Consider the following 24,804-nt stretch of genomic DNA (forward strand, 5'->3'; position numbering starts at 1 on the left):
CAAGATTATGTGAAGAGGAATTATTATATGCCACTATTTACTGACGGATCAAAAGATTCAGGGACTGAACATGTAGGATCAGGAGCATACATACCTGAGTCTGATGTAGTTATATGTAAAAGAATTAATGATAAATTAGCTGTATATACAGCAGAAATGGTTGCTATTATTTTAGGGTTACAGTGGATAGAAGAGGTGAGGCCTGAGAGAGTTGTCATTTGTTCAGACTCCACTGCAGCCCTGTATAGTTTGAATTCCAAAATGACAGTAAGAGATGATCTATTGATTGAAATATGTAGTTGAGTTGATGTGCAATTTGTCTGGGTCCCTGCTCATGTTGGTGTTGATGGGAATGAGAAAGCAGATGAGATTGCAAAGACAGTGTTGAAATTAAAACACAATGAAATAATGCAAGTTCCCTTTGGAAAAGGAGAGGCCAAATCATTAATTAGAAAAGCAGTGAATGACATATGGCAGAAGAAGTGGGACACAAACACTAAAGGGAGACACTATTACAGCATACAGAAATGTAGAAGAGATGAAGTGGCTTACATACTGGGTTAAAATCAATGCTTCATTTAATGGCGAAATGTGTGTCTGATAAATGTGAGGTTTGTAATGTTCCTGAAAATGTCAAGCATGTCATCATGAAGTGTAGTAAATATAATTCTGAGAAACATCTTACGTGACAAGATATATGAATTAGGACGGGGATGGAATTTAGAAGGGATTTTAGGGATGAGTGAGGAAACAAGGGAGTGCTGCAAAGATCTCTTTAATTTTCTCAAATCTACAGGATTAGATCATAAAATATAGCCTTTTTTTTGTTTGTATGTTTGATTTAATTTTGTTTTGTTGAGTTTTGTTTTCTATTTATTTATTTACCTTTTGGTTCACTGAACCTGTAACCTGAAGTACTAAAACCTTGAAGAAGAAGAAGAAGAAGAAGAAGAAGAAGAAGAAGAAGACGAAGAAGACTGGATCTGGTATTTAGTATCCATCAGTCTCTGTGTAGAATATATCATAAGGGACTGACTGTCTGCTTTGTTTGGGTAGAGGAAAATGAAGATGCTGATATTCTGGCAAAACAAGCACTCAAATCAAAGTCAGTTGACATGCAAGTTCTGTTAAGTATCTGAAGGTAAAACAGTCATTAAAGAGCAAATGCAAAAAATATGGCAAGAATACTGGGAACTAAATGAAACTGGAAGACATCTTTACAGTATACAGAATTATGTTGGTCTGGGAAGAAAACTGGGTGGGTGCCAGAAGACAGAGACGGTCATTACCCATCTAAGGATAGGACACTCAGGGTTTAACCACTCACTTTATACACCCAGCTGGACACTGTGTAAAATGTAATAGTTTAGAGACAATTCAGCATGTGCTGGTTGAGTGTAGGGGCTATGTGGAGGCAAAATAGTAGCAGTTGTAGAGAATGCTAAGCTTAGGTTCACTGTCGAGAACCTCTTGGGAATAAAATATGGGCAATATCTAAGCACCTCATTGAATATCTGAAGGATACTGGATTAATGGAGAGGATATAGGTTTTTCATTTTTTTATTTGGTTTTTAATTGGCTTTGTTTTTTTATTTGATTTCAAGTATATTAGTCTGAAAATCATCTGTTCCACAGTCCAGTCCGGTAGGTGGCGGTAATGCGCTTAAATGCTGGATGCCAACCGCCAATCAAATCAAAAGAAGAGGAAGATGTGACGTAGTGCGGAAGTCGGCATCCACTTATTCTTAGCATTTTACGCAGGGATCTTTCTTATTTAAAAAACATTTGTTACTCACGTATATAGGCTATAGTTATTTTAAAATAGCAGTTGAAGTCGTTGTTCGGGTATTGAAGATAAATGTTGAGGATTTCGCTGCCAGTAATTTACTCTACAGTTTTTAGATAGACTCCAGCTCCCACTCTCTGTATTGTGAGAAATATTATATATCTGCACCCCTGTCATTTTTGCAGGACGTGCTTGTTATGATCATGAACAGATGCTTATTTACTAGAATTATGCCATAAAAGAACCTGTGAGTGGTCAAACTACAGCTAATCCTAAATAATGCTTAATCGTATATTAGCAGTATGGTTCTGGTTTGGATCAGATCGCCCTGGATTCTGTCTGGGAACATCTTCACTGATAGCACTCATGCTGCTGATGTATACTGGGGGCATCCAGGCAAGTCTCAGCTTAGGTCCAGGTGGCGACTTCCCAAGGGTTAGAGGTAAATGTGCTTTACAATGGCCCGTTTCATTTGTTTTCATGCAAATCTGAAGTTTTTTTTAATTTTGGTGAAATCAAAGCAAATAACACAATTTTCTCCTCCTCAGATGTGTTCCTGTATGCTTTCAGTCACGATGAGCTGACCTCTCTGCTGGTCAGTGTTGCTCTCCTGGTGTTGGTTGGACCGTGTCAGGAGCGTCGCTGGGGTACCTTCGCCTTCCTCGCCCTCTCCATCCTGACAATGACTTTATTGCCTCTTCTTTACAGCCTGGTCCTCTTTGTCGGAGGCGGGGAGGCAAGTCGGATCTGTGGTTACTCTGCCATCCAGCTAGCGCTCTTTACAGCGCAGTGTCGTCAGGTGTCACAGAGGAGGCTGAAGTGTTTGCCAGTCTGGTTTCTCCCCTGGCTTCTTCTGTTGATTGGTCTTCTGCTGCTGCCGGGGACCCCTGCTCTGCTTCACTTCTGCACAATATTTATCGGACACAACTGTATCCTTCACCGTTTCTGCAGTCTTTTGATGCACATGCAAAAATATATCCTCCAACAAACACATTCTAATTTTTAGAGATACAATTAACCTTTACCCTCTCACCGTTTTGATGGATGCCTTAAAGGCCCTGTATACTCCTGGCAAATCCACACAGGGGTTTTACTTTTTTTGCTTGATTTAGACCTCTACTGAAGACTGTGTGGGTGTGCAAATTGCCCTTTGTTGACACCTGTCTCCTTTTCCTGTTTTGTTGAACTTGTAGGCTTGAGAAAACTGACACCTTTTTTCATTCTTAATAGTACACAGAAATTGGTGACATGATGCAGCTGCCCAACTTTTGCTATTTATCTGAGCAGAAGTCTGATCAGCCACAGTAATTGAGAACACCTGTGTAAGTCTGTGCAGGGCCATTAAAAAGACATTCGATAACAAATTTAAATGTCTTATATTGTCTTCATGTTTGCTTGGAGCGAGATCAATGACTGATCTCCACCAAGTTGGAACCACACTTTTGTCTGGAAAAATACCGCGAGACCAGGCAAAAGTGTGGTTCCAACTTGGTGCAGCCGGGGTAAAGCGCCTGCAGCCGCCTTGCTCCTGCGAGGTTTTAATGTCATGTGACATGGTGACGATTTGCAGCGGCGGTGAAAGTCGGACACAATTTCTAACCAGCATGCCTTATTTTAAGTCCAGCATGCATTACGTTAAGTCAGCGCTGCGCAGCGCCGCATGAAGTCAAACGCACCTGTTCTAACAGTTTGAGCTGAAGTGTGCCCTCCCCCATCAAATCCATAATGAAGCGTATTTCCCTACAAATTACACAATGGCTCTCTCAAGTCTTTTTATGATACTTAATATACCTCTCAGATCATCAGCCCTTTATTGGGATGTTACAGGAGCTGGAGGAGGCCTTGGACTTCATTCCTGATTGGGCATATATTCCCGCTTCAGCCAGGCTCAGACTGCCCACCTACGCTAGCGCACAGAGGTGTGATTCATCTCGTTTACACCAGAAGTCTCACCGATTATTCACACTCACCACCTGCATGCACGACAGTGGCAGATTTCATTATTTTAACTTGATTTGTTGTCACAGATCCAGATCACATTCCCAGAGGATACCTGTAGATCAGGCAGCTGCTCCTCCCATGAATGATCCACGTCTTTTGAACCACCACCCATGGGTGGATCAAGTGCCTGCCTGGATTATGACAGAGTCAGCTGCACTATCTGAGGCGGAGGTGTTGGAGGAGCAGATGCTAAGGGCAGGGATACTGGCCTCGTTACAGGATGCTCCTGACGACCCTGATGCGAAAGTGGAGGTTCCCAAATCGTCGGTCTCCTCTCTGCGGTTAGTAATTTAATGTCATCATGTATGTCATGTTGCATTTTCTGTGAATGTTTTGTGTTTAGTTTTTGACTAATACTCTTCATATTATTTCCCTAACAGTTTTATTTATGTGATTTCAAGTAATCATTCAGTTTGTTTCCTCTCAGACTCCAGCAGCTGGAGAATATGGGCTTCCCAACAGACAAAGCTGTAGTGGCATTAGCGGCCTCAAAACAGCTAGATGGCGCCATTTCTCTGCTCATTGATGACAGCGTCGGAGAAAAGGCTGTGGTGGTATCAAAAGGGAAGGGCCCTCCGCATAGCACCTAGCAGACCTGACACTCCTGTACTGAAACAGAGTTTGCTCTTGTGCAGTAAACTGGACATACCTTACGCTTGGGTTTTGCTGAGCTTCAATATTAGATTTCCCCTGCGGGCTACTTGTTGAACTATTTTAATGATCAGGATTCCTGTGGAAAAGTGTGAAGAAAGACAGTTGTGTGTAGATGCAAACTGTTGACTGTTCTGGAGACAATATCTGTGTCATAAAATGTGGATTGTAAAGAGTGGATGTGATTTATTTACACTGTAATCATGTTTAATGAACACCATTGGAACAAAGAAGAAGAGAGGTGATGTTTAAAAAAAACCCAATGAACATTATTTTATTACACCAATCATCTAGACAGGATTATCTTAACACAATAACACATTTGCATGGGGGAAAAAAGAGATATGAAATGGTTACACAACAGCATACAAAATAAACTACAATTGATCATTTTAAATAGTTTCAAAATAAGTTTGATATAAGATGAAAAAAACAAATATCAAGTCTTTTCATCTGGACAGTTTAAGCAGTCTAAGTTTACCAACACAACAGTGGTAAAAAAATATGTTCAAGTTCCATTAACAGTTTTCCTATTTCCTCTGTGTGTTAAAGATCTTCAAATGACAGCCAATTTGCAGTCCTTTTCATTTCAGCATGTTTTGTTTTGCATTCATTTCGTACACATTTTGTATAATTTGTTTTTTTTTAATATGCAACCAAATACAAATGTTTGTGCTTTTTTTGTCGCACAAATTAAATGTATATTAAATCACCATATCAGTCATCAGACACTTTAAGGGGGAAAACACACCAGAAAACTACAAATCACTGTTAGCAACACATATCTCAGAGTGGAGGTGACTTCATCTTTTTAGTGCACTACATAACATGGAGTCAAACAATAGGATAGAGGTATAACAAAATTAATACTAGAAGAAGAGGTTTGTTTGTGTCCTGCAAACTGTACATGCGCAATATACTTAAATAGTGGAATCTCTTTAGATTGCAGTGACATTGTGAAAGCAATACAAACTCCAATCCAGTCTATTTCCTCGCATCTGATTCCTCCTTTAATTGATTATTCTAAATGACCCTTATTGTCCAGAACTGTTTGTAGCTCGAGGAATACCACTGAACATTCCTTTTTTTTATTATTTTTTTTTTTTTAAACGTGAACATCTTTATTCTGAGGCTTTTGTTCTGCAGCCAAGAAATGAGACACAGAAGGAGCTGCTGGGTATTTAATGTAAAGATAAGTGTTTGCCTTTGGAAATGGGTGGGGGTCAAACTAGTTCTCGGGATCCAGATGGAGGAGGGCATTGTGGAGTATCAGTGGAGTGTTCCCTGAGGAGTCCCCCATCCTAAATCTGACAGTAAAGCCCACAGAGGGTATCAGATAAGGTCTAAATCTGTTGAGTGCCGATGAGACCTATAGGAGGGGGAGTCAACCCAGCCTGTGATCCTCAGGGTGAGCGGAGGGGGGAGGGGGTGCGTGGGAGGAAGGGAGGGAGGGGCTACTTCCCTCGAACCTTGGTGTCGGAGGACAGAGGAGAAGCAAGTCGATATGGAAGCACACCTGCTCGCTTATCTCTGTAGAAACTAGGGGAGGCTGTGCCAAACGGTCCGTCCCCAGACCCTAGATCAGGCTCTGTTGAAGAAAGACAGCAGTTGGAACGGGGCCTCCCTGTCCATCAGTGTGTGAACTCTGTGGTCCTAATCCAAGTCTACTCTGATGTAGCTGTTAACCTGCAGGTGTCATGAGTGGGTTCTTATTTTGATTGGACCCAGGTTTTATATTAAAATGATTAATCAACGAACTAGTCAGAAAGTTCAAGGGATTTATCGAAACCTTCTTTGCTTACTTCTGCTGTAAAGGAGGTGCATCTTGCTAGTAGGGCTGCAACAATTATTTTCCTTTCAGTAAATCTGTCTATCCCCCTGATTGATTAAAATCCAAAATAGCAAAAAATGCCTGACCAAAAGTTCAGAACTCAAAATGAACTGAAGGACATAAAGCAAATCCTCTCTTTTGTGCAGCCAAAACCAGCGATTGTTTGGCATTTTTCTCAATAAATGACTTAAACAATTAATTAATTAATCATCCAAATTGCGATTGAGTTATTTTCTGTCAAGTGACTAATCGTTTTATTGACTAATCATTGCAGCACTACTAGCTAGACTTCCATTCTTTACATCCATTTGTACGCATGAACCCACAAAGTATGATAATACAAATGATTAAAGCCCCTGAAAACTTGGTTTCAAATCATAGTTTTTCTTAATAACAGTCATGACTAACAATCTTAGATTTTATTTATATAATGAGTTGAGTTTTTTTAAGAGTTTGACGTTTCAAATGTCAGCTAATCTGCTTCAGCAGGACTATGTGAGTGCGTTTTGTTCAGATTTGGTTGAAAGTGCTGGCAACCAAAAAAGTTAACAGTCATCTGGATTTTGATAAAAATGTTGCTAAATTGTAATTGGTGCTTGGAAGATCATCTTTTTTCAACTGAGCCCCATCCACTGTAAACCAGTGAGAAGAGCACAAATACAGGAATAGCTCATGTGCTCATGTAAGACCACATCTCTCACAGTAAGAAGCTGACTGAGTAAATACGTTTTCAGGGCCTTTAAGGTAATGTCTGTGCCGCCATTGGAGGATCGTCACAACCAAAACAAGTGATACACAAGAATACATTTCTAAACGACGTCTACTCTTCAGTGACTAGATCAACATTCAGCAGTTCAGCAACAAGTGGTAATCGAAATGTTCTGCGCCTAACACACGGTCAACACTTTCTAGATCTTTTCAAAAAAGGTCAGTGAGGTCCGGCAAAGCTGTGGGTGAAGATGTCTCAGCGTTACCTGGCCAGATGATAGCCTCCAGCAGCGTCACCCTGCGAGCCAGAAGCTCAAGGTCTGCCTGCAAGTCGTGGAACATCTGCAAGCTAACGTCCTATCAGAGAGCAGTGACAGGGGGGACTGTGTGAGGGGGTGGAAACACCAGCCTGAGTCCTGGGGCTGCTCATAACTGTTCCCACTCCCTGTCCCAGCAGTGAGGTACGGTGGGAGTTTGAGCCCCCCAACCCCCCACTTCTGACCCCTGCCTAAAGCTGACCCTGCCTCAGGCCTCCTACTCACCATGAATACCGATCATAGTCTCAAGGATTAAAACCCTCTCGGCTAAGATCTTCAGCGCCTCTCTGATCTGATGTATTCCGTCCCCCTGTGAAGATAGATACAGCCGTCAAGGTAAGGAGCGCAAGCCAAAGAACTGCTCGCCAAGATGCAAGTCATTTTCTCTCTCTCAATACAGTTCAGCAGTTAGAGGGTTAAAACAGTCCACATATCTGCCCAGCACTCTCAGACTCATCTGGTCCCTGTATTTCTCTGTAACTCCCTCATTCTCTGGCCATGCTGCTGTGGGAAGTCAGTCTCTGCCATGCTGGGCTGGGCAGCATAAGCATGCACATTACAAGACTAGCCTCATGTTGGTGACATACCACAGATGGATTACACTCTCCCAGTATTTAGATTTGATCATGCCATGTGCATTCCTTTTGTCGGGCAGCAGTTAAGCCAGGCGAATATTTTCAGCACCTCAGCATTGATTCTAAACACTGTGTGGCTGTCAGAATGAAGCGAGCATAAATTTACATCAATATCTAATCTGAATAAAGGCAATGGCTTCTAAAAATAACAAAAATACTTGAACAGGAGAAGAAAAGCAGACATCACAAAAGAAGACATGCAGAGAATAGCTGGAGCTTTTTTTTGGTGCCCAGGTGAGTGATTCCCACTATGAAATGCTCTGATTAGTAAAACATTTAAAGGACATACACACGTTTGAAGAAAAAAGGCAAAGTTTACTGAGTCATACAATTACTGACTGCATTTTATAAAAGTTTTAGCCACGCTAGCAGCACCACCAAGAGGTCGGCATTTGTGGCTTTTGGTGAAATATCTCCTCTTTTCATCTAGTGCCACCATCAAGTCAAAATTTTTATTTCTCCAATTCTTTGATACATAACCAAAGATCTGCAAAATGAAAGACATTCCCATTAACCTCAGCTGCACTTATCATGCTAACACACTCCACTAAGATGGTGAATGTGGTAAACGTATCTGCGAAACATCAGCAAGTTAACACTGCTGTTGTGAACATGTTAGCATGCTGATGTTACAGTACAGCCTCACAGAGCCACTAGCACGGCTGTAGACGCTTGTTAACAGAGAATTCATCCCCAAATAAAGGAGCTACTTTGCCTTATTTCTGTTTTATTGGCACTGTGTTATTTCACTCATTAGATCACATCCAGAAAAGAAAGTGTATGTGGTGCAGTACTTAAAGATGAAATCATGCAAGGTTGCATTTTGGGATAAAAGAGGATAGCTGTATCCACTCCACTCACATCAGAGCACACCACCTCTAAACCCAAGAGGACCCACCACTGACACATATGGAGTGATTTGGCATATACATTTCATTTTCTTTGTGGTTCCTGTCTGTAAGACAGCACAGTTGAATTCAAATAAAATTATTTTAAATTTGCTTCCAGAGGGATTTGACTATATTCTGCATTCTTTTACTCAGCCAGTGCACAGTGTTGTTATGAGATTTGCTCAGTGTATTTTGTATATCTATATGTATATGCCAAAGTCAGATGCTGAAAAGGTGACTGTGAGAGGTAGCCATGGGGACAGTAGCTTGCAGAGGGAGTCAGACAGCTTTAGGGTCAAGAGGACAGTGTCGTGACAGGGGACAGGAGTCCAGAGCACACCCCAAGGACCAACGAAAACAAAAACACGTTAACACCAAAAGATTTCACACACAAAGTCAAACAGATCAACAGCTAAAACCTTAAACATTCAAACAAAAACGTAAAATAGACACGTTCTGACTATCAACAGGGAGGAAAGTATGGACTGTTAGCTGATCACATAAACATGGTGACTATTGTGAAGATCATAACCATAACCTGAGATTGGGTCATGGTTAGACGTAATCTAGGTTATTGAAAAGATACACTGCATTGCAAAGTGAACACCAAATGACAAAAATAAAAATATCTTACATTTAGATTGCTCTTGTAAAATGAGAAAGAGGTAAAAGAAAAATAAGGGTTAGACAGACACAGAGAAAATTTAATGCTCAACAAAGGAATTTTAAAAGGCAAAAAAACCACTCCAGTCAAGGACCTGTGTCGCCATGTGAACTGGGAAAAAACCACTAACTACTTTCTTACCGGCAAGCCCTTCTCTCCCGACTCTCCCTTTGGACCTGGTGTTCCCTGTGAAGAAATATTAACACCAGAGAAAAATGAGTCTGGCTTCAAGACATTAATGAAAGAGTTGCAGGAGTTTACTTCAACAGAAAGAGCTCATTCTCCCCGAGGCTGTGTTGTCACTGGTCAGTGTAGGTTGCAGTGCTGTTGGTTAGTGTAGTTTACAGTGCTATAACCAGCTATGAGTGTTGATGTTTCCCCCTATACACTTGTTTCCACAGGTCATAATCCTCAAGGCAACAGGGTGGAGGTGGCTTACCGGCTCGCCTCTGAAGCCCCTCTCTCCTTGGTAACCTAAAGGACCCTGAAAAACCACAGGCATGTCACAGAGAGTTTAAGGATGTCGATGTAGAGGAAATGAAAAACACCTATCATCAAGCTCTGAGCATACTCACTCGCTCTCCACGTTCTCCCTTTGGCCCAACAGGGCCCTGTGTTCCAGGGGCTCCAGGCTTTCCCTGTATTGAGTCAGAAAGGAAATTCAAATTGACGATGATACATTTTTACTGCAACAGATATGACAGTGCTAAACTCAGTAAGTGACTGCAGTGCAGCACTATGCTGTGAGCGAGCTTACGTTCTGTCCTGACGGGCCAGAAGGTCCTACTGGGCCTTTGGGACCCGGGGGACCCGGGGGGCCTGCGTGAAAGATAATGAAAAATTTATATCAGTACCAAGTACGTTTAGCTTTTGGGAGGATGGGGTGCTGGTTTTTAATTGTGTCCAAAAACAATAACTTCAGTTTTATCTTTGTTCAATTGAAGGGAATTCTGGCACATCCAATCGTTGACCTGCTCAAAACAGTCACTCAGTGCCTTTATGGGATCATAGTCCCCTGGTGATATGGTTATGGTTAATGTTTGGTCACGTGGTTAGGAATAAGCATTTTTGCATTTAAAATCAACTAAACCAACATCCTTCTTACATTAAACACAATCACGAGGACCACAATGGAAATAAGTTTGTAACTTTCTTGTGTTATCCTCAACAGTTCTAATGAATGTATATTGTCAGTGTAGTTGGCATTTTTATGCATTTATTCTTGTTATTGTCTAATAAAAAAAACAAACTCAAATCAAAAATAATGTCTGACTGGGAAAGTTGAATGAAAGTGTGTGTTGGAAAAGCAATACATAGTAGAAATGCTTGTGTGTATCTGCTGCATTGTTGTGTGTAAAAGCATTTGAAATATTTGCAGATTTGAGAGTAACAGTGTTTCACAACACAAACATTCATTCACTATGGACAGTGATAAACACTCACCGATAGGCCCGGGGGGACCCTGAGGTCCTGGAACAGGTAACCCTCGTGAGTCTTGGAAAGTGTTAGAGAAGAAGGGGTCTTTTCCACGATCTGGAGTTTGAAACAAAATGTATTCTTAATGGGAGCAACTTTCCTGACTGAGGACAGTATTCACAAACAGGAACAAAGCTGATAAAATATCAGCAATAATAATCTGTGATACTTTTACATAGCATAGTGCCGCTTCACTGACAGTGACTTAAAGTCTGTAGCCTCACAATCCAAAGACATTTCTATTACTGTATAATGTCTGTATTATAATTATCTTGTTGATTTTATTTTGTCTTTAAGGGTATGATTGGGACTCAAACCTGTACCATCATAACATGAAAATGTGATGTAATTCTCTTTGTAAATGCAGGTTTGTCCTGTGGGTATGCAGTATTTCATGTGGTGCTGTACCCTCAGCAAACTCCACCAGTCAAATGGTTGTATTTTGGTTACATTTATAGATGTCGATGTTTAGGGTTGGGTCCATGGTTTTAGTGAACGAGGAATGATTTGTATGTAACCTGACAGAAAGTGCTCCCTGAGAAGTGAACACAAAGAAGCCTGCGGTGAAATGCTTTGATCCCACAGTTGCACTTTCATAATATGAACTTGTGAAGAACAGTGATGCAAGCGTTTCAGTGTGTGATGTTTTGATCTGTGTTGATGCCTTCCTGAGAAGCTCAACCTCAGGACAATGAAGGCCCTTGTCATTACATTAGAGTAACCTCCAGAGGGCAGTGTTTTCCAACAAATACTCAAACCTCATCTAATGACTTCAACAGGGTAGTACACTACACTAAAAGGTGCTGTCAGTAGTGTTTCGCATTCATTCAAAAAAAACAAAAACCAAAGCTTGGTTCCTTCCGTATCCACTGACTGGACAGCTAAAGCACAAGAGGAAGAGGGTGGTGAACATGTGAGCGATAGAGGAAGTCTGCGGTCATTGGGTCGGTTTATACTGACAGGAAACACAGATCCAATCACAGGATGAGACTTCAGGAGATACAGAGAAGAGGAGGAGGAGGAGGAGGAGGAGGAGGGCGGATGACAGCCAGAAACATCCTCCAGCTGCCAGAGTGTTGCACACCGCTAACAGATCATGGCTAAAGGTGACATTCATAACAGGGCGTTCTGGCTGCTGGCTTAGGAACCTGCTCCTGTTCTCCTAATGCAGACGTAAAGGCCAAATAAACCAGTGTTTTCTAAAGGAAGTCTCCCCCCCTCCCCCCCTTCCCTACTGTTGCTTTGATGTGAAAGAATTGGCTCCCAGTCTCAGAAATCATCATGCCAACCTCAGCCTACCCACAGCTTTCTCCACACAGGAACCTTGAGCTTACAAATCTGTGTGCTGCATACTTTGTTTTACCACTGAATTCACACATAAAACCCGGCAATGCGATGACCTTGAAAGGGCCGGCAAAGGCCCCCATCTGTCTCTCACACACACTCCCTCAGCTGTCTCAGCGGCGGCCTACATCTGGAAGTTTTTGGGTGACATCAGTGATGGACAGGTTCTCATCCCAGCATGAGAGGTCTGTGTCAACCTCAGACCGTCTCTGCTTCCATTTAATACTCTTTGATTCTGTTCTACTTGGCTGGCAGACAGCTAGGAGCAAGTAGCAGTTAAAGGATTACCACCATCCTGTCTGTTTCTCATTCTCTTTGTTTCTTTTGTTTATCATTGGTCCTAAAACCTGTGAGAGCTCTCACGCAGCAGGAGAGAACATGTCTGTATGGCTGCTAAAGACATGAATATCAGCACTTTGAAGGGTCAAGTCTGTGAAACCTACGTCACCCTGCCTGAGAACAAAAGCTTTGTGTGCATGCACTCATGCTGCATTCATGGCAAACTAATTTTGTTATGTGAAATTAAATATACAGCAATTAAAGTGAAAGTGCACTGATTTTACACATCTGTTTAAGGGTCTTGGGAAGTACTTCTGCATATATGTTTATATAAAAGTTTATATAAAGTTTTATAAAGCCTTTTAGGAGCTGCGTAAAGTGCCTCAAGTGATGTCATTTGAGTCGTCACTGGTTGGAGCTGAAGACTACAAGTTTATAAATGAAAAAAAATAAAACCATCTCGGTGTGTGGAGTTAGAATAGAAGTGAGTGAGTTTACCAGAGAGGCTACATTAGCGACTACTACCATAACACACTCAAATCTCAGACTGACCTGTTGCAGGTTTGGACAAGTAAGACGAATGTGTGAATAAAAAAGATGACATCTCTAGTTTGGCTGCATCGATTCTTAACTTTTTAAAAACTGTCAATCAAGAGACCAACGATGTTAAAGGAGAGCAAAGATAAAACTGTGGAGTACTCTTTTGAGACTTGTATTTATAACAAATACAAAGAGTACTTTTAACTACTTGGTGTGGAATTTGTGTCATGAAGTCTGTTAGTTGTTCAAGGTCTTACTGCGGTCTGGTTCTGGGATGCGGGCACTGGCCGGCGCTGGAGGCCCCGGAGGGCCAGGCGGGCCTGGTAGACCCCTCTCTCCTGGGAGTCCTGGTGGACCACGGGGGCCTGAGAGGAGGAATGGCAGAAACATCACTGTGGTAAAACACATGAGGTATGCCATAGCAAAATATGATCTTTTTTTCTTCTTGAGAGGTATAGTAATGATAAATGACTGTTGGTGATGTAACGATAGGAAGATAAATATGACAAAGACCAGAGAGGAAACAGATTAGATAAAGTGCTGAATGATTCAATATAATAGTTTCTGGCAAGGAGTGTGCTTGCTTATGTATCTGGGCATGTGCACATGTGGAGTAAAATCAGCAGCTGGACACAGGATAATTGTACGAACTAGCCAACTGTGTTTCTCTGTAATTAACAGAAGGAGGCTGTTTAATGGTCCAATGCTGGGAACTTACTCGGGGACATGGGAAAACTCAAATAAACATTATTAAACTCTACAAAGTGTTACTGGCACTGGTTCGTGGTATATTAAATATTCCCTGCATACACACACACCGCACCGTACATGTGTGCATCAGTAACAGCCTGTAGCTTGTTCATATGGGCTGGCCAGTGAAAGTGTCCCTCCTCCTCCCTGAGCCATTTATTTGAAGGTGAAAAGAAAAGTATCACCACAACTACATCTGACCTCATTGTTTGGACTCTCATGAGGTAATGGTGACCCCTAAACACCAACTCTTGCCCTCCGACAGACCCAGACTCACCACCTCTCTGTTTATGTACTGATGCAACAATGACAGTCCACTAATTGCTGCTTTGCAAGGTGATGTTACTACAGCTCAGATTTGACACCTCTGAGGGCCGTTTTCACTTAGCCTTGGTCTAAAGTGAGCCTTTAGTAGAGCTTTTAGAGCCTGTGAGACATATTGGGGAAAACATTTTTTTTTACTGCAGAATAATAGTTCCCTAGAGCAGCCAGGGGATGCTGCATTAAAATATTAGTCAATGTTTTCAATGCAACTCTCCTGTAACTTATCAGGACTCACCATAATGTACAATATCACTTCTCCCAACAACACAAGTTCACTTTTCTTCTATTTTTACCTTACACTTCAGCTTAAAAACATATCTGTCTACACTTTCCATGACATTGGACACATTCCAGTCCTGTGTTTATCTTTCTCTTTAAAATGAAAAAAATCAGCACAATAAGGAAAACACAGCTTCAGATACAAGACAGTGCTGGTTTTGAGTACTTATGAAGTAATGGAGATTGAAAAAACAATAACACCACAGGCATATGGAAATCATAAGGGCCTGGGATTTGTGTATATATAGCTCATGTTCATTTCAGATTGAATTCACATGGCGCTTCTCGGAAACTGGGTTTGTAGTTTAACTTTTGCTCTAAATCTCATCTTTACCCAGCAGCAGGCACAGAGCAGGGGTCATATGTTGGCCTGAAAGGAGAGGCACTCCCTTCATGATCCAGAGAAGAGAAATAACAGCCTATAGCGAGAGCAGATGTTGTGACACACTTACACCGCAATTTACTTTATTATCATTCAGGTCAAAGATGCCTGTGGATTTACTTTTTTTCCAACAGGTCATTTATTATTTTTAGAGAATAGCTCCAATCGCACTGAGCGGATTTATGATTCCGTGTCCGTTCTGGTTGGTGACCTTGAGCAGTAGCACATGTTGGGGGGTATGTATGTAGTCTGAAAACAAATGCTTTTGCTGCCCACTGAAACAGCACTTTTAGAAACATATGATTTTAAAAGCCGACCAACAAAATGCCCAAATTCCAGCGCCTTCCCAGCAGGCCCAAGGGGCCACTGGAACGAGCTGGAGGGTCTGTGGGCTAACCGAGTGGTTTAAGAGAGAGACAAATGCTCTGGAGCGGGACGTAACGGGTCAGTCTTTTGATGGAGATCTCTCATTCTCTCCACTGTTGTTTCCACAGGTCTTTGGTCAGTAGTGAGCCATTCAAATGTCTTCTATAGACAATAGGTTAAGTGGACAGGCAAGTATACAACTGCCCTACAACACCCTCCGTCTCTCTCAATGACACACAAATCTTTACAACGTGCCTATTGACAAAGTGTGTCAACATCTACTAAGACAGGGTTCATTTGTTTCTTTCAGCTCACAACTGTCTACTAACAGTGAGTTGTGTGCATTTCCTCTCTTACCTGCAGGTCCTGGGGATCCCTTTGATCCAGGGGTTCCAGATGGGCCCCTTGTCCCAGCATCCCCCCGAGGCCCACTGGGACCTGGCAGCCCTCGAGACCCTGGCTTCCCTAAGAGGAGGAAACAGTCATGAGTAATCATGAAGCATTAACTGGTTCACATCTTAAATGGTTTTGCATCCACTGGAAGGCAACTGTGGTAACAATTTACCATCTCTGCCAGGAAGCCCATCGCTCCCCTTTTCACCCTGAGGGCCTGCAATGAAAACAGAGAGATGGCTTAATTGAGAGGTGTAGCTCTGTGAAAAAAATCTGGGCTAAAACCACCTTGGGAAGAGGTAGCGAAAATCCACTGAGGGATGAGGCAAAGCTTTCTAAACTCTAAGTAATTGAGCAAAAACACAGTCATTACTATTCTAACCCTATGTCACCGTTAGGCTGTGTCAGAATATTTCCTACTGTATATAGTGCACTATATTTACTGCCCGCCATTTTATGTGACTGTTCAAATTCTCAGTGTCAATCCTATTCACTATATAGCGTTGTCAGATTTTACAGATGCATAAGTGTCCAGTGTCTCAATCTACAGCTCACTATTGAGTAGCCAATTATATAAGGAGTAGTGAAAGAGTGATTGAGGGTGTGATTTCAGACACAGCCTTAGACAGCTCTAAAATTCACTGGGACTCATTTTTCTTCAAATGGACAAAACTTCTGCCATCAGTTCACGTTCTAAACTTCTTCTAACAGTGCTGCAGGTTTATGAATACTGTGTATTTAGCCGCAGCCGGTGCTGGGCAGGACTCCAGAAGGCTCTGAAGTGTTCGTTTTCCACACAGCCAGAGAGCTGAAAGTGAGCAGCACAGACCACTGGGCTCTTACTTTTGCTGAAGGAAATGAGTGTGCGCAGTAGAGGAAATAGGATATGAGCAGAGGTGAGCAGGTAGAGGGCAGGAAAGAAAAGAGTTGCAGCTTGCAGAGAAAAAAGCTGCAAGGAGTGATTTCTGACTCAATTATCAAAATACAAAGCCCCGGACTCCACTTAATAGAAACATGCACTATTTTTTTAAACTTAAAACATATTGCTGCTTGACAGCGTGATATACCTACCTGCAGGTCCCTGCTCACCAGGAGCTCCCTGAGCGGGTAAAGCCCCCATCAGTAATGAGGGCTCTGGTGCAGTTCCTCCTTCACCCTGAAAGTGGCGATGTGATACGGAGGCCGGGGCAATCAGTAATTGGACCTGGTACAGGAAGACATAAAACAAGTGTGGGCAATCAAACAATGTGCTTGTTTAATGTAGGTAGTATGGTATTGTGGCTGAATGAGTACAGTCCATACCTTCGCTTCCAGTGAGCTCAGCCTGTCACTCAAAGCTGTGATTCGACTGCAGTTGAGACAATCTAAAAAACAGAAAATTGCTTTCTGTACCTTCAGACATGTAAACATGTAGTATACCTTTGCCACTGCATTGTATAGTCAAATTAGTAACATTCAGTTCACAGTTCTTACTGGAGATTGTCTCTCCTGTGCGTGCAGCTGGGCGACGTAGCATGGATGCTTTCCTCACTGCCTCTTGAGCTACAAGCTGGTTCCCTGCTTCTGTAACAGAAGATAAAGAGACAGAAAAACATTTGAAGATTTGAAGTTGTAATGACCCCGTGGCTTTGACAACATATCCTTTTAGATTTGGACGTTTTTATTTCCTTTCATACTCAATATGGAAATCAAATGGTAGGAATCACAGTCCCAAATTCTCACAAAGACCTATTAAATCGCTTGATGTCCTGATACATATCTGTAAACCAAATTTAATGGAAATCAATTCAAAAGTGTTTGTTTTTTTTGCAATATGCTGCTGACATTAGAATATTAGTTGATTTATCAAATCATTCTTTAAGAAAAAAAACCAACGACTTTCTTCAACTACTCAAATGTGAGGATTTGCTCTTTTCTCTATTTTATATCTTTGAAAATGTAATATCTTTGGGCTTTGGGCTGTTGGTCAGACAAAACAAGAGTTCTGAGCATAATCTCTCTGGGTTCTGGGAAATCATAGTGGCTATTTTTCACTATTTTAGAAATCAATAATGACAGTGATTGTTAGTTGCAGCCCTAGCTGACAGACAAACAAACGTGTGAAACATACATTAATTAATGGAAGTACTGACATGATGCATATACAATACTGAATCTTCCAAATAACCTAGGCTTTATGTTCATGCTGGATTATTCTGTAGGTCAAGATTTTTTGCCATGTGCTGATGCAGGTGTAGTGTTGTCCCTTATGCAGAGATCTGGAAACAAGAGTGCAGAGGTCACCATGGTGTAATCCATATGATCTCTCCCTATCTTTAACCAAGTATTTCGCTAATCTTATCCATACTGTTGATGCCATGTGCAGATATTTTAAGAAAAAAAAAAAAATTTCTGTCTGTTAGTAGAGTTGAATCGACTGTTTACATGCTCATTTTAGATTGTCATGATGTTTGCTTGGGCCACAGGTCCCTGTGACCGTTGCAATGACAGAGTTCTGGACAGACAACAACAGAAAAACAACTTAAAGTATTTTTGTCTGATAAAACTTCCAAATACATATTAATAGGCCGCAAGTCATTTTGTGTTTGATGTAATGTCGTCACTCCAGTGTTATGGAAGTTACACACACTGTGCTGTGGGCTGAGTGAAGATGTTTCACTGAGGGAGACATAAGAAATCACCACCATGCTGTGTTTGCTATCCTGCCGGTGAGCTTCATACTATCAGCCTGAAAGAGCTGACAAAAAGTTGATGGGGCGTAGAGAAGACAGAAATTAAAATCACCAGAGACCGTTGCAGCTCTCGTCTCTGTTACATTTCCAAGAGACAAACAGCGTCTTTGCCAAGTTGCTTTCCTTTTTGCCTTTGTTCGTTATGGAGTATAAAATCGCAAAGCTTGGGAGAGAGGGCGTGTAAAGACAAACAATAGTTTCCTTGTGCAGAGAGAATGGGTAGTCTCGGCTCGCATTCTGTCTTGCCTTCATTTTATGAAGTGTGGGAGTTTGTGTCCCTGGGTTCTGGATGTTTTTGAATGGGCAGACCTTTGTGGAAATGCTAGACTGACTCCTTTGTCTGGCCTGGTCTGGCTCTGGTCGGCCCAGGTGCTCCTGATCCAAACAAGAGGCCGGGTTCAGCACCTCATTAGCCACCAGGAAGCTCGTCTTTGCCGTTCTGCAGGCAGCAGCCACAGTCAACGCCAAGTGCTTTACTAAAAGAAACCATGAAATAGCACCTGCAGCACCGAGCTGGAGCAGGAGAACAGTATTCTTCTTAAACAGCCTCACTTATTGATGATGATGATCTGTCTCCATTCACTGCAGACTCAGGAAAGGAAAATGGAGAGCTTATTGTCACGAAGAAAAACAAATGTTTTGGATCCTAAGACAGGGAAGCATAACGGGTTTAGTGATTACCCAAAGAGGGGAGAGAGAGAGAGGGCAAAGGAGGAGTATGAAAAGTACACAGAACACATGGTTTAGGGTAAACTGAGACCGCTGCAATTATTCCCCCCTCAAACTCTGTGCTCATGATTTCTCTGTTTTGGGTTCTGGGTATTTCTCAGAGGATTACAAGTGTAGATGGATTTAAACCATGTAAGACCTGAGACTGAAATGTTATGACATGGGCTCTAGATTGTACAAAACTCTCACATTTTCAATAACAATATAAACATTGCGCAGAGACCAGGAGAACACGCACTTTGATCTGCTCTTCTCTTGTCTGCACCACACTTCAGTCCACATGGGGAAGTCTGCAGAAACAAAGAGGTGTGTGTGTGCGTGCGTGCGTGTGCGTGTGCGTGTGCGTGTGCGTGTGCGTGTGTACATGCACATGCCGGGGACGTTTTCTCTGGAGCTCGGCTCATGCCGATGGCTGCATTCAATTACAAAGGGGGCTCTGGATAGGAAATCTAGCTCTCACCCCTAACGGCACCTCTTCTCCCTCTAGAATAAAGAACATTCAAGCGCCAAGATCCCCTCACCCACACTCAAGCTATTGTATGAAGCATTAAGCCGGCTTTGGCTGGAGGACAACTGTCTCCCACACACACACACAGACACACACCTCTTACACACTTTCTCTCTCTCTGTCCTGCAACAACAAATTAAAAATCTCCCCCCTTTCCTTCCACATCTCCTGTGACGGTGTCTGTTATCTACAAGAATGAGGATGACTTGGACGCCTCGAGTGTGCTCCATCGCTCCCTCTCTCGGCCAACAATAACATCATCACAGTTAATGAATGCCCCCCGATGGACACGGGTCATTGTATCCACTCTTTGTTCTCAGTGGGCTAATTGCCCCAGTGGGGGGGGGTCAAACAAATGTGTGAATGTATTTGACCTTTTGCCCCTGTCGTTCTAATCAGTGACTGGGGAATCCCCCGCCAGAGAGTTCAGCTGGCCGTAGTCAGTCCTGACATCAGTGCTCTCTCTCATTTAGTCATTTGTTTACAATATTTTTAGTCATTTGTTTACAAACACTCTTTGAATTATCTTTGCCCATGCTGGCGCAATAATCTCATAGGAACAGGACGAAGATGTGACCGGTTAAGGTTATCTTTCCTTATTTCATAATGAGTGTGTGTGTTCAGGAGGTTATGAAAGATGGCCTGTGGGATTGCAAGCACATGATGATAAGCATTGTTATACTGTGTATAAATGTGTTTTGTAGCAGCAGGGAAAGGCGCAAATCAAATTTTGCAGAACATTTACTTCAGACTAAATTGATCTAAATGAAAGTTTATCATGGAGCTCTGAAGCCATCCAAAAGTCAAGGGGAGCTCACACCGTCTTTCTAAGCCTGTAGCTGGGGGCTAAGGTTAGACAGACCAATGAAATTGTTTGTTGAAATCTGAGCAATAGGTCTGCCAAGCCACACATGTAGCCCCGTGGGCCTCAGATGAAACCCTGAGACAGGACTTTCTCTCCTGTGTTTCTTCTGCAGCACGTCACTCTGCTGCCTGACTAAATGAAAGAAATACTGGAGGTGAGTAAGCTGACCACCAGCCTGTCAAATGAAAAGAAAACAAATCCTTGTCAGTGAAGTTCATCTACAATTGAATGTATATAACTTCTTCACTTGTGATATATTTCTTTTTTTATGGGGAACTACTGACAGAGAAAAAAAACCACACATTTGCATACTGGTTAAAACTTACAAATAAAAAAGAAAACTTTAAAAAAAGTGAGACGCAACAATGCAGCTGGAAAGGGGTAGCTGAATGCTAGCTTGCCTTGGTAACAGACCGTGTTTTTGAGCCAACACCACAGACACAAGTGGCAAAAGGGGGAAGCCCTCAATCTGAAATGACTGCACTCAAAAGAAAGCAGCATTTGTGATTTTCCACAAAAGCATTACAAAGCTGCTGTTACTATTATATCATTATATAATCATTATGCAGCTTCCAAGGTGACTATTACTGGCCTTAAAAAGCCCACTTGGAGAGCTGCTGGTACCACCAGAGAGAGAGAGAGCCATGGGCACCGTGACCAGGACTGCAGCTGCAACTCTCGCTCTACAAACTAAGGTGTTTGTATGTGATTTTGTGTCGGGTTTTGTCTGTGAGTGTGTGTGTGAGAAAGTACACGTATGTCAAACACACACATAACGCACACACACTGGCTGTATTATTAATGAACCAAGGTCATTCTTTTAGTGATACTCTCCCCAGTGAAAATAAACCAGAGCCCTCATGCTAAGAGCCCAGTTAGCGCTGCCAACCAGAGCCCTTAAACACACATCTCACACTCAGCTGCACCGACTGCCTGATCCTCCAAGCTCATCGCCTACTGGGGTTTATTTGTTCCCTGCTCCTGCAGAAAGATTCAGCAGCTTGCAGACAGACAAAGGAGCTTCATGAATGTACAAGTCTTCTGCTGTCCTTTCATGTGGTCTGCAGCAGAGGGTGGATGAACATAACGAAGACACAGTTGAAGCAGAAATTGTGTTGGACAGCTTTACGGTTCATCTGCGCTTTCCTTGAGTCCAACTGTGTTACCTCAAAGTTTGATGTTCTTGTGGGGAGATACAGTACAAGGCCTGGCAGCTGCAGTGAAAGCAAACATCAAAACACACACACACACACACACACACTGCAGCAAGCAGACACAGCAGAGTACAAGGTCCTGATCCATCTCTGTCTGGTCAATTAGCTTAGCTCAGCGCTGCAGCATCATTAGTGACCAGGTGCTGACAGCCAACCAGGGGAGGCGTTTGTCTCCGTCTCTGCACTGCCCCAGACAGACTGAATCCTGGTGCTGCTGATCAACACACACACACACACACACACACACACACACACACACACACCCCGAGTCTACATAGAGAAAACTCCTTAAAATAAGTTGAGCTGAACAAGGTGGCAACTCAGAACATCTGTTTGTTTCTTTTGTCTACTTTTGAATCTTAAAGAGACAAATTGAGGTGATGTGATCCTGGAATCGTTTCATTCTGCTTTTCTCCCTCTCACTTTCTCTCTCTGTCCTTGTCTAATACTCCTTTTCCAAAAAAAGAACTGTATGAAACCTAGTTATTCTGTCTTTTAAGAATAACTTCTGAGCATTGCTGCATAATGCAACTCAAAAAACTAATTCCATTACGTCATGCAGACCTGCTCCATTATGTAAAGTACAGGTGTCAAGCAGCAATGTGATAACCTTTGAATGATCAATTCGTATGCACGCAGAAATAAATGAGGTAAATAAATCAATTTAAAACAAAATACCACATGTGAAGGAATTTAAATTAAAAAGAGAGATATGAGTTGTAGTTTTCTGCAGGTGGTTCAGGTTTGTTTTGATCCGTCTGAGAAGGAACAGATCTCACAGCTGGATCAGAACTACAGACTTTCATGTTGTCAGTTTAACAAATAAGACAGACCAGGAGAAAGAAAGATGGATGGGTGCATCCATCTCTTCTAGACAGGCTGCTGGACTAGGGGCAGTCTCTGTGTTGATGGTCGAGTCAAATCAATCAAAGCAGCGTCCACCTCCCATACAGCTGATGGGTCTCAGTCATCAGGGTTTGGTGCTCTGTCCAGTACAAACCTGTATCTGAACCCCAGTGTTTACTGCGCTTTCCCAGGGTCGCAGGTTTCTTTTATTAGGTGACTGACTAAAAGGGTGGGACACACTTCATAATTTCCTTCCTTTGGAATTGCCGCCCCCACCTCTCAGCCTGAGAGCGGGGCAGGCCACACACTGGACAGGTTCAGCTGTACACGTGAAAAAGAAGTGCGGCCTTGCTGTAATGATTGGCCAGATGATTGATCCCAGAGGAAAAGGTGAGCTGAGCCAGACTGAATCCTCACCTTCACACTGTATTTAGGTTGAAAACAAGTGCGCAGGGGCAGCTGCTCCACCTCTGCTATGCTTTACAAGACTACATGAGGGGTTGCAAAAACCTGCTGAAAATGAAACCATGCTATAGCCTCCAGGACCCTGAGGTGAGAGCACGCAGGGTCAGAGAGGTTCTCACCTCATGCACACACATATCTCACCTCGTCAATCAGCACAGATACTACAGCCAGGGCGGTGTAGGGCAGTGCACATTCGCCACGCCAGACCTCCATCAGTCACAACAAAGGGTTAAAGTAATTAATTACATTTTGTCTGGTCACTGCACCTGAGGAGATGATTTATGTACTTTTTGGAGTAGTTTTCAAGTCAGTCATTTTACTTTTGACATCCATTTTCTTTAAAATGAATATCGTCAGCTTTCTGATTTTACGTTGCACCCTTAGTTAAACTAGTTTAACTAGACAAGATTGAACTGTATCCTATTTTTAAAAGGCATCTTACTTGATTTGATGTGTTTCTGTCATAAGTAACATAATAATTGTAACATAAAACACACTTGTACAAATAACTTTGAAATTTTTAGTTTGCTGTCTTTTCTGATCAACAGAGGCAGAAAAAATACTTAAAATGACTCAACTGTACAGTAAGAGTTTGCTGTGCAGAAATGCAAACTCATAAAGTCCAGTTGTACAGTTGTGCAAATCTGTACTACTTGTATAAAATTATATAATATATATATATATATATATATATATATATAAATAAATAAGTAACCACACTTCCACTTCCATCGGACATTGTTGTATTTCAGGTCACTTGGAGCTGTCAGAACCCGTCAATAAGGTCTGTGATCAGATGCCTACTTCAGCTGTTAACTAGTGTTTTTAAAAAAAGCATATGTGTAAAGATATTTCTACACATGCACACAAACGGAGATATGCTGCAGAAGCCAGTTCAGTGTGACCAGCGGTTTTGTTTCACTAATTTCCTTCAGTCTGACTCTGGCTCTGCCGATTCTCACATCAGTCCTTTCAGCTCTTCCAGCCCATCCAGATGTGCTCGCACACACAGCCTCTAATCTTTCACAGGAAGAAGGAGGGTCTGCTGCCTCTTCTCCCGCCTCCCTGTCCCAGACAGGGCTGTCTTTACCCACACCGTCCCTCTCACTCACTCTCCCCATCTCTCTCACTCTCTCTGTTTTTCCAGCACATGCCTGTAGTGATGCTGATGGCAGTGCGTCTCAGTCTGGCTGTGCTCCACAGCAGGCGGTGGTGTGTAATTACAGAGCAGCGCCGGGCTGAATGGTCTGACTGGTGGGGTGACTGCGGTCTGCTGACAGAGGTGTTTGTTTGACCTAGGGACATGTGCTCCCATTGGCTTTCTGGGACAGGAGACTGGCCTCGCTGGGCACAGACAGCTGCGGGGTAGACCTCTCTGCACAGGATGTAGCCCTCACCTTAACCTCCCTCCCTCCCTCTTGTCAGGCTTCCTGCTTATTGTATTTTCCAGAAGGTTTCATCATGAGAGACCCACAACTATCTGCCCCACAGAGGTTTGGTCCAGACTCTCAAGAATACCTGCAAGGCACTCGTAGATACTAATTACAGGATTGTGCTTTGTTTCACTCACCGCCTTTGCCTCTAATAACTGAGCAGAGCAGACCTGCCTGCTACTTGTTTTGGGGTGTAGCAGTGTGGTGGTGTTCTGTCCTTTTATCAAAAGCCTGAGTAACTGCTGGCTGTCTGAGTGGGCAACATGCTACCTGAATGTCCAAAACAGCAGGAGAGGCAGTTTGTGTTCACAGAGAGTGCCACAGAACAGAAAGAATTGTGTGTTCACACAAACCCCAAGAATTTGAAGTGAATTTAAAAATTAGTTGTTGTCCCGG

General features: G+C 42.5%; 2 protein-coding genes across 6 annotated transcripts in view; one reads left to right on the forward strand and one right to left on the reverse strand.

Annotated features, from left to right (window-relative positions):
- Positions 1-1,686: 1,686 nt before the first annotated feature.
- Positions 1,687-4,611, forward strand: rhbdd3 (rhomboid domain containing 3). Its single transcript, XM_046035491.1, has 5 exons — positions 1,687-2,228; positions 2,335-2,715; positions 3,585-3,705; positions 3,814-4,068; positions 4,215-4,611. Exons 1-5 carry the CDS (start codon positions 2,066-2,068, stop codon positions 4,375-4,377), a joined length of 1,083 nt encoding a protein of 360 aa, XP_045891447.1. The 5' UTR covers positions 1,687-2,065; the 3' UTR covers positions 4,378-4,611.
- emid1 (EMI domain containing 1) overlaps positions 4,601-24,804 on the reverse strand; it is a 51,898-nt gene continuing 31,694 nt past the window's right edge. Inside the window, exons 4-18 of one of the 5 annotated variants that reach the window (XR_006822555.1) lie at positions 17,090-17,179; positions 16,919-16,980; positions 16,688-16,820; positions 15,789-15,833; positions 15,581-15,688; positions 13,380-13,487; positions 10,927-11,016; positions 10,241-10,302; positions 10,059-10,121; positions 9,923-9,967; positions 9,625-9,669; positions 9,454-9,465; positions 7,520-7,604; positions 7,244-7,334; positions 5,993-6,026 (exon numbers count right to left, since the gene is read on the reverse strand). Coding sequence is in view for 3 of the 5 variants with exons in the window: in XM_046035488.1 (XP_045891444.1) it covers positions 5,893-6,026; positions 7,520-7,604; positions 9,454-9,465; positions 9,625-9,669; positions 9,923-9,967; positions 10,059-10,121; positions 10,241-10,302; positions 10,927-11,016; positions 13,380-13,487; positions 15,581-15,688; positions 15,789-15,833; positions 16,688-16,820; positions 16,919-16,980; positions 17,090-17,179 (1,082 nt within the window). In the remaining 2 variants the exon portion in view is untranslated. Of the gene's footprint in view, positions 6,027-7,243; positions 7,335-7,519; positions 7,605-9,453; positions 9,466-9,624; positions 9,670-9,922; positions 9,968-10,058; positions 10,122-10,240; positions 10,303-10,926; positions 11,017-13,379; positions 13,488-15,580; positions 15,689-15,788; positions 15,834-16,687; positions 16,821-16,918; positions 16,981-17,089; positions 17,180-24,804 lie in introns of all 5 variants that reach the window. The other 4 variants (XM_046035488.1, XR_006822556.1, XM_046035489.1 and 1 more) reach the window with 4 other exon arrangements.

Source organism: Micropterus dolomieu, linkage group LG21 (genome assembly GCF_021292245.1).
Source record: "Micropterus dolomieu isolate WLL.071019.BEF.003 ecotype Adirondacks linkage group LG21, ASM2129224v1, whole genome shotgun sequence".
Lineage (NCBI taxonomy): Eukaryota > Metazoa > Chordata > Actinopteri > Centrarchiformes > Centrarchidae > Micropterus > Micropterus dolomieu.

Excerpts from the sequence above, each read along its gene's own strand:
- rhbdd3 (XM_046035491.1), top strand. The coding sequence starts at position 2,066 with ATGCTTAATCGTATATTAGCAGTATGGTTCTGGTTTGGATCAGATCGC. Across the intron at positions 2,716-3,584 it reads AATATTTATCGGACACAACT|ATCATCAGCCCTTTATTGGG; the intron begins GTATCCTTCACC and ends TATACCTCTCAG. Across the intron at positions 4,069-4,214 it reads TCGTCGGTCTCCTCTCTGCG|ACTCCAGCAGCTGGAGAATA; the intron begins GTTAGTAATTTA and ends GTTTCCTCTCAG.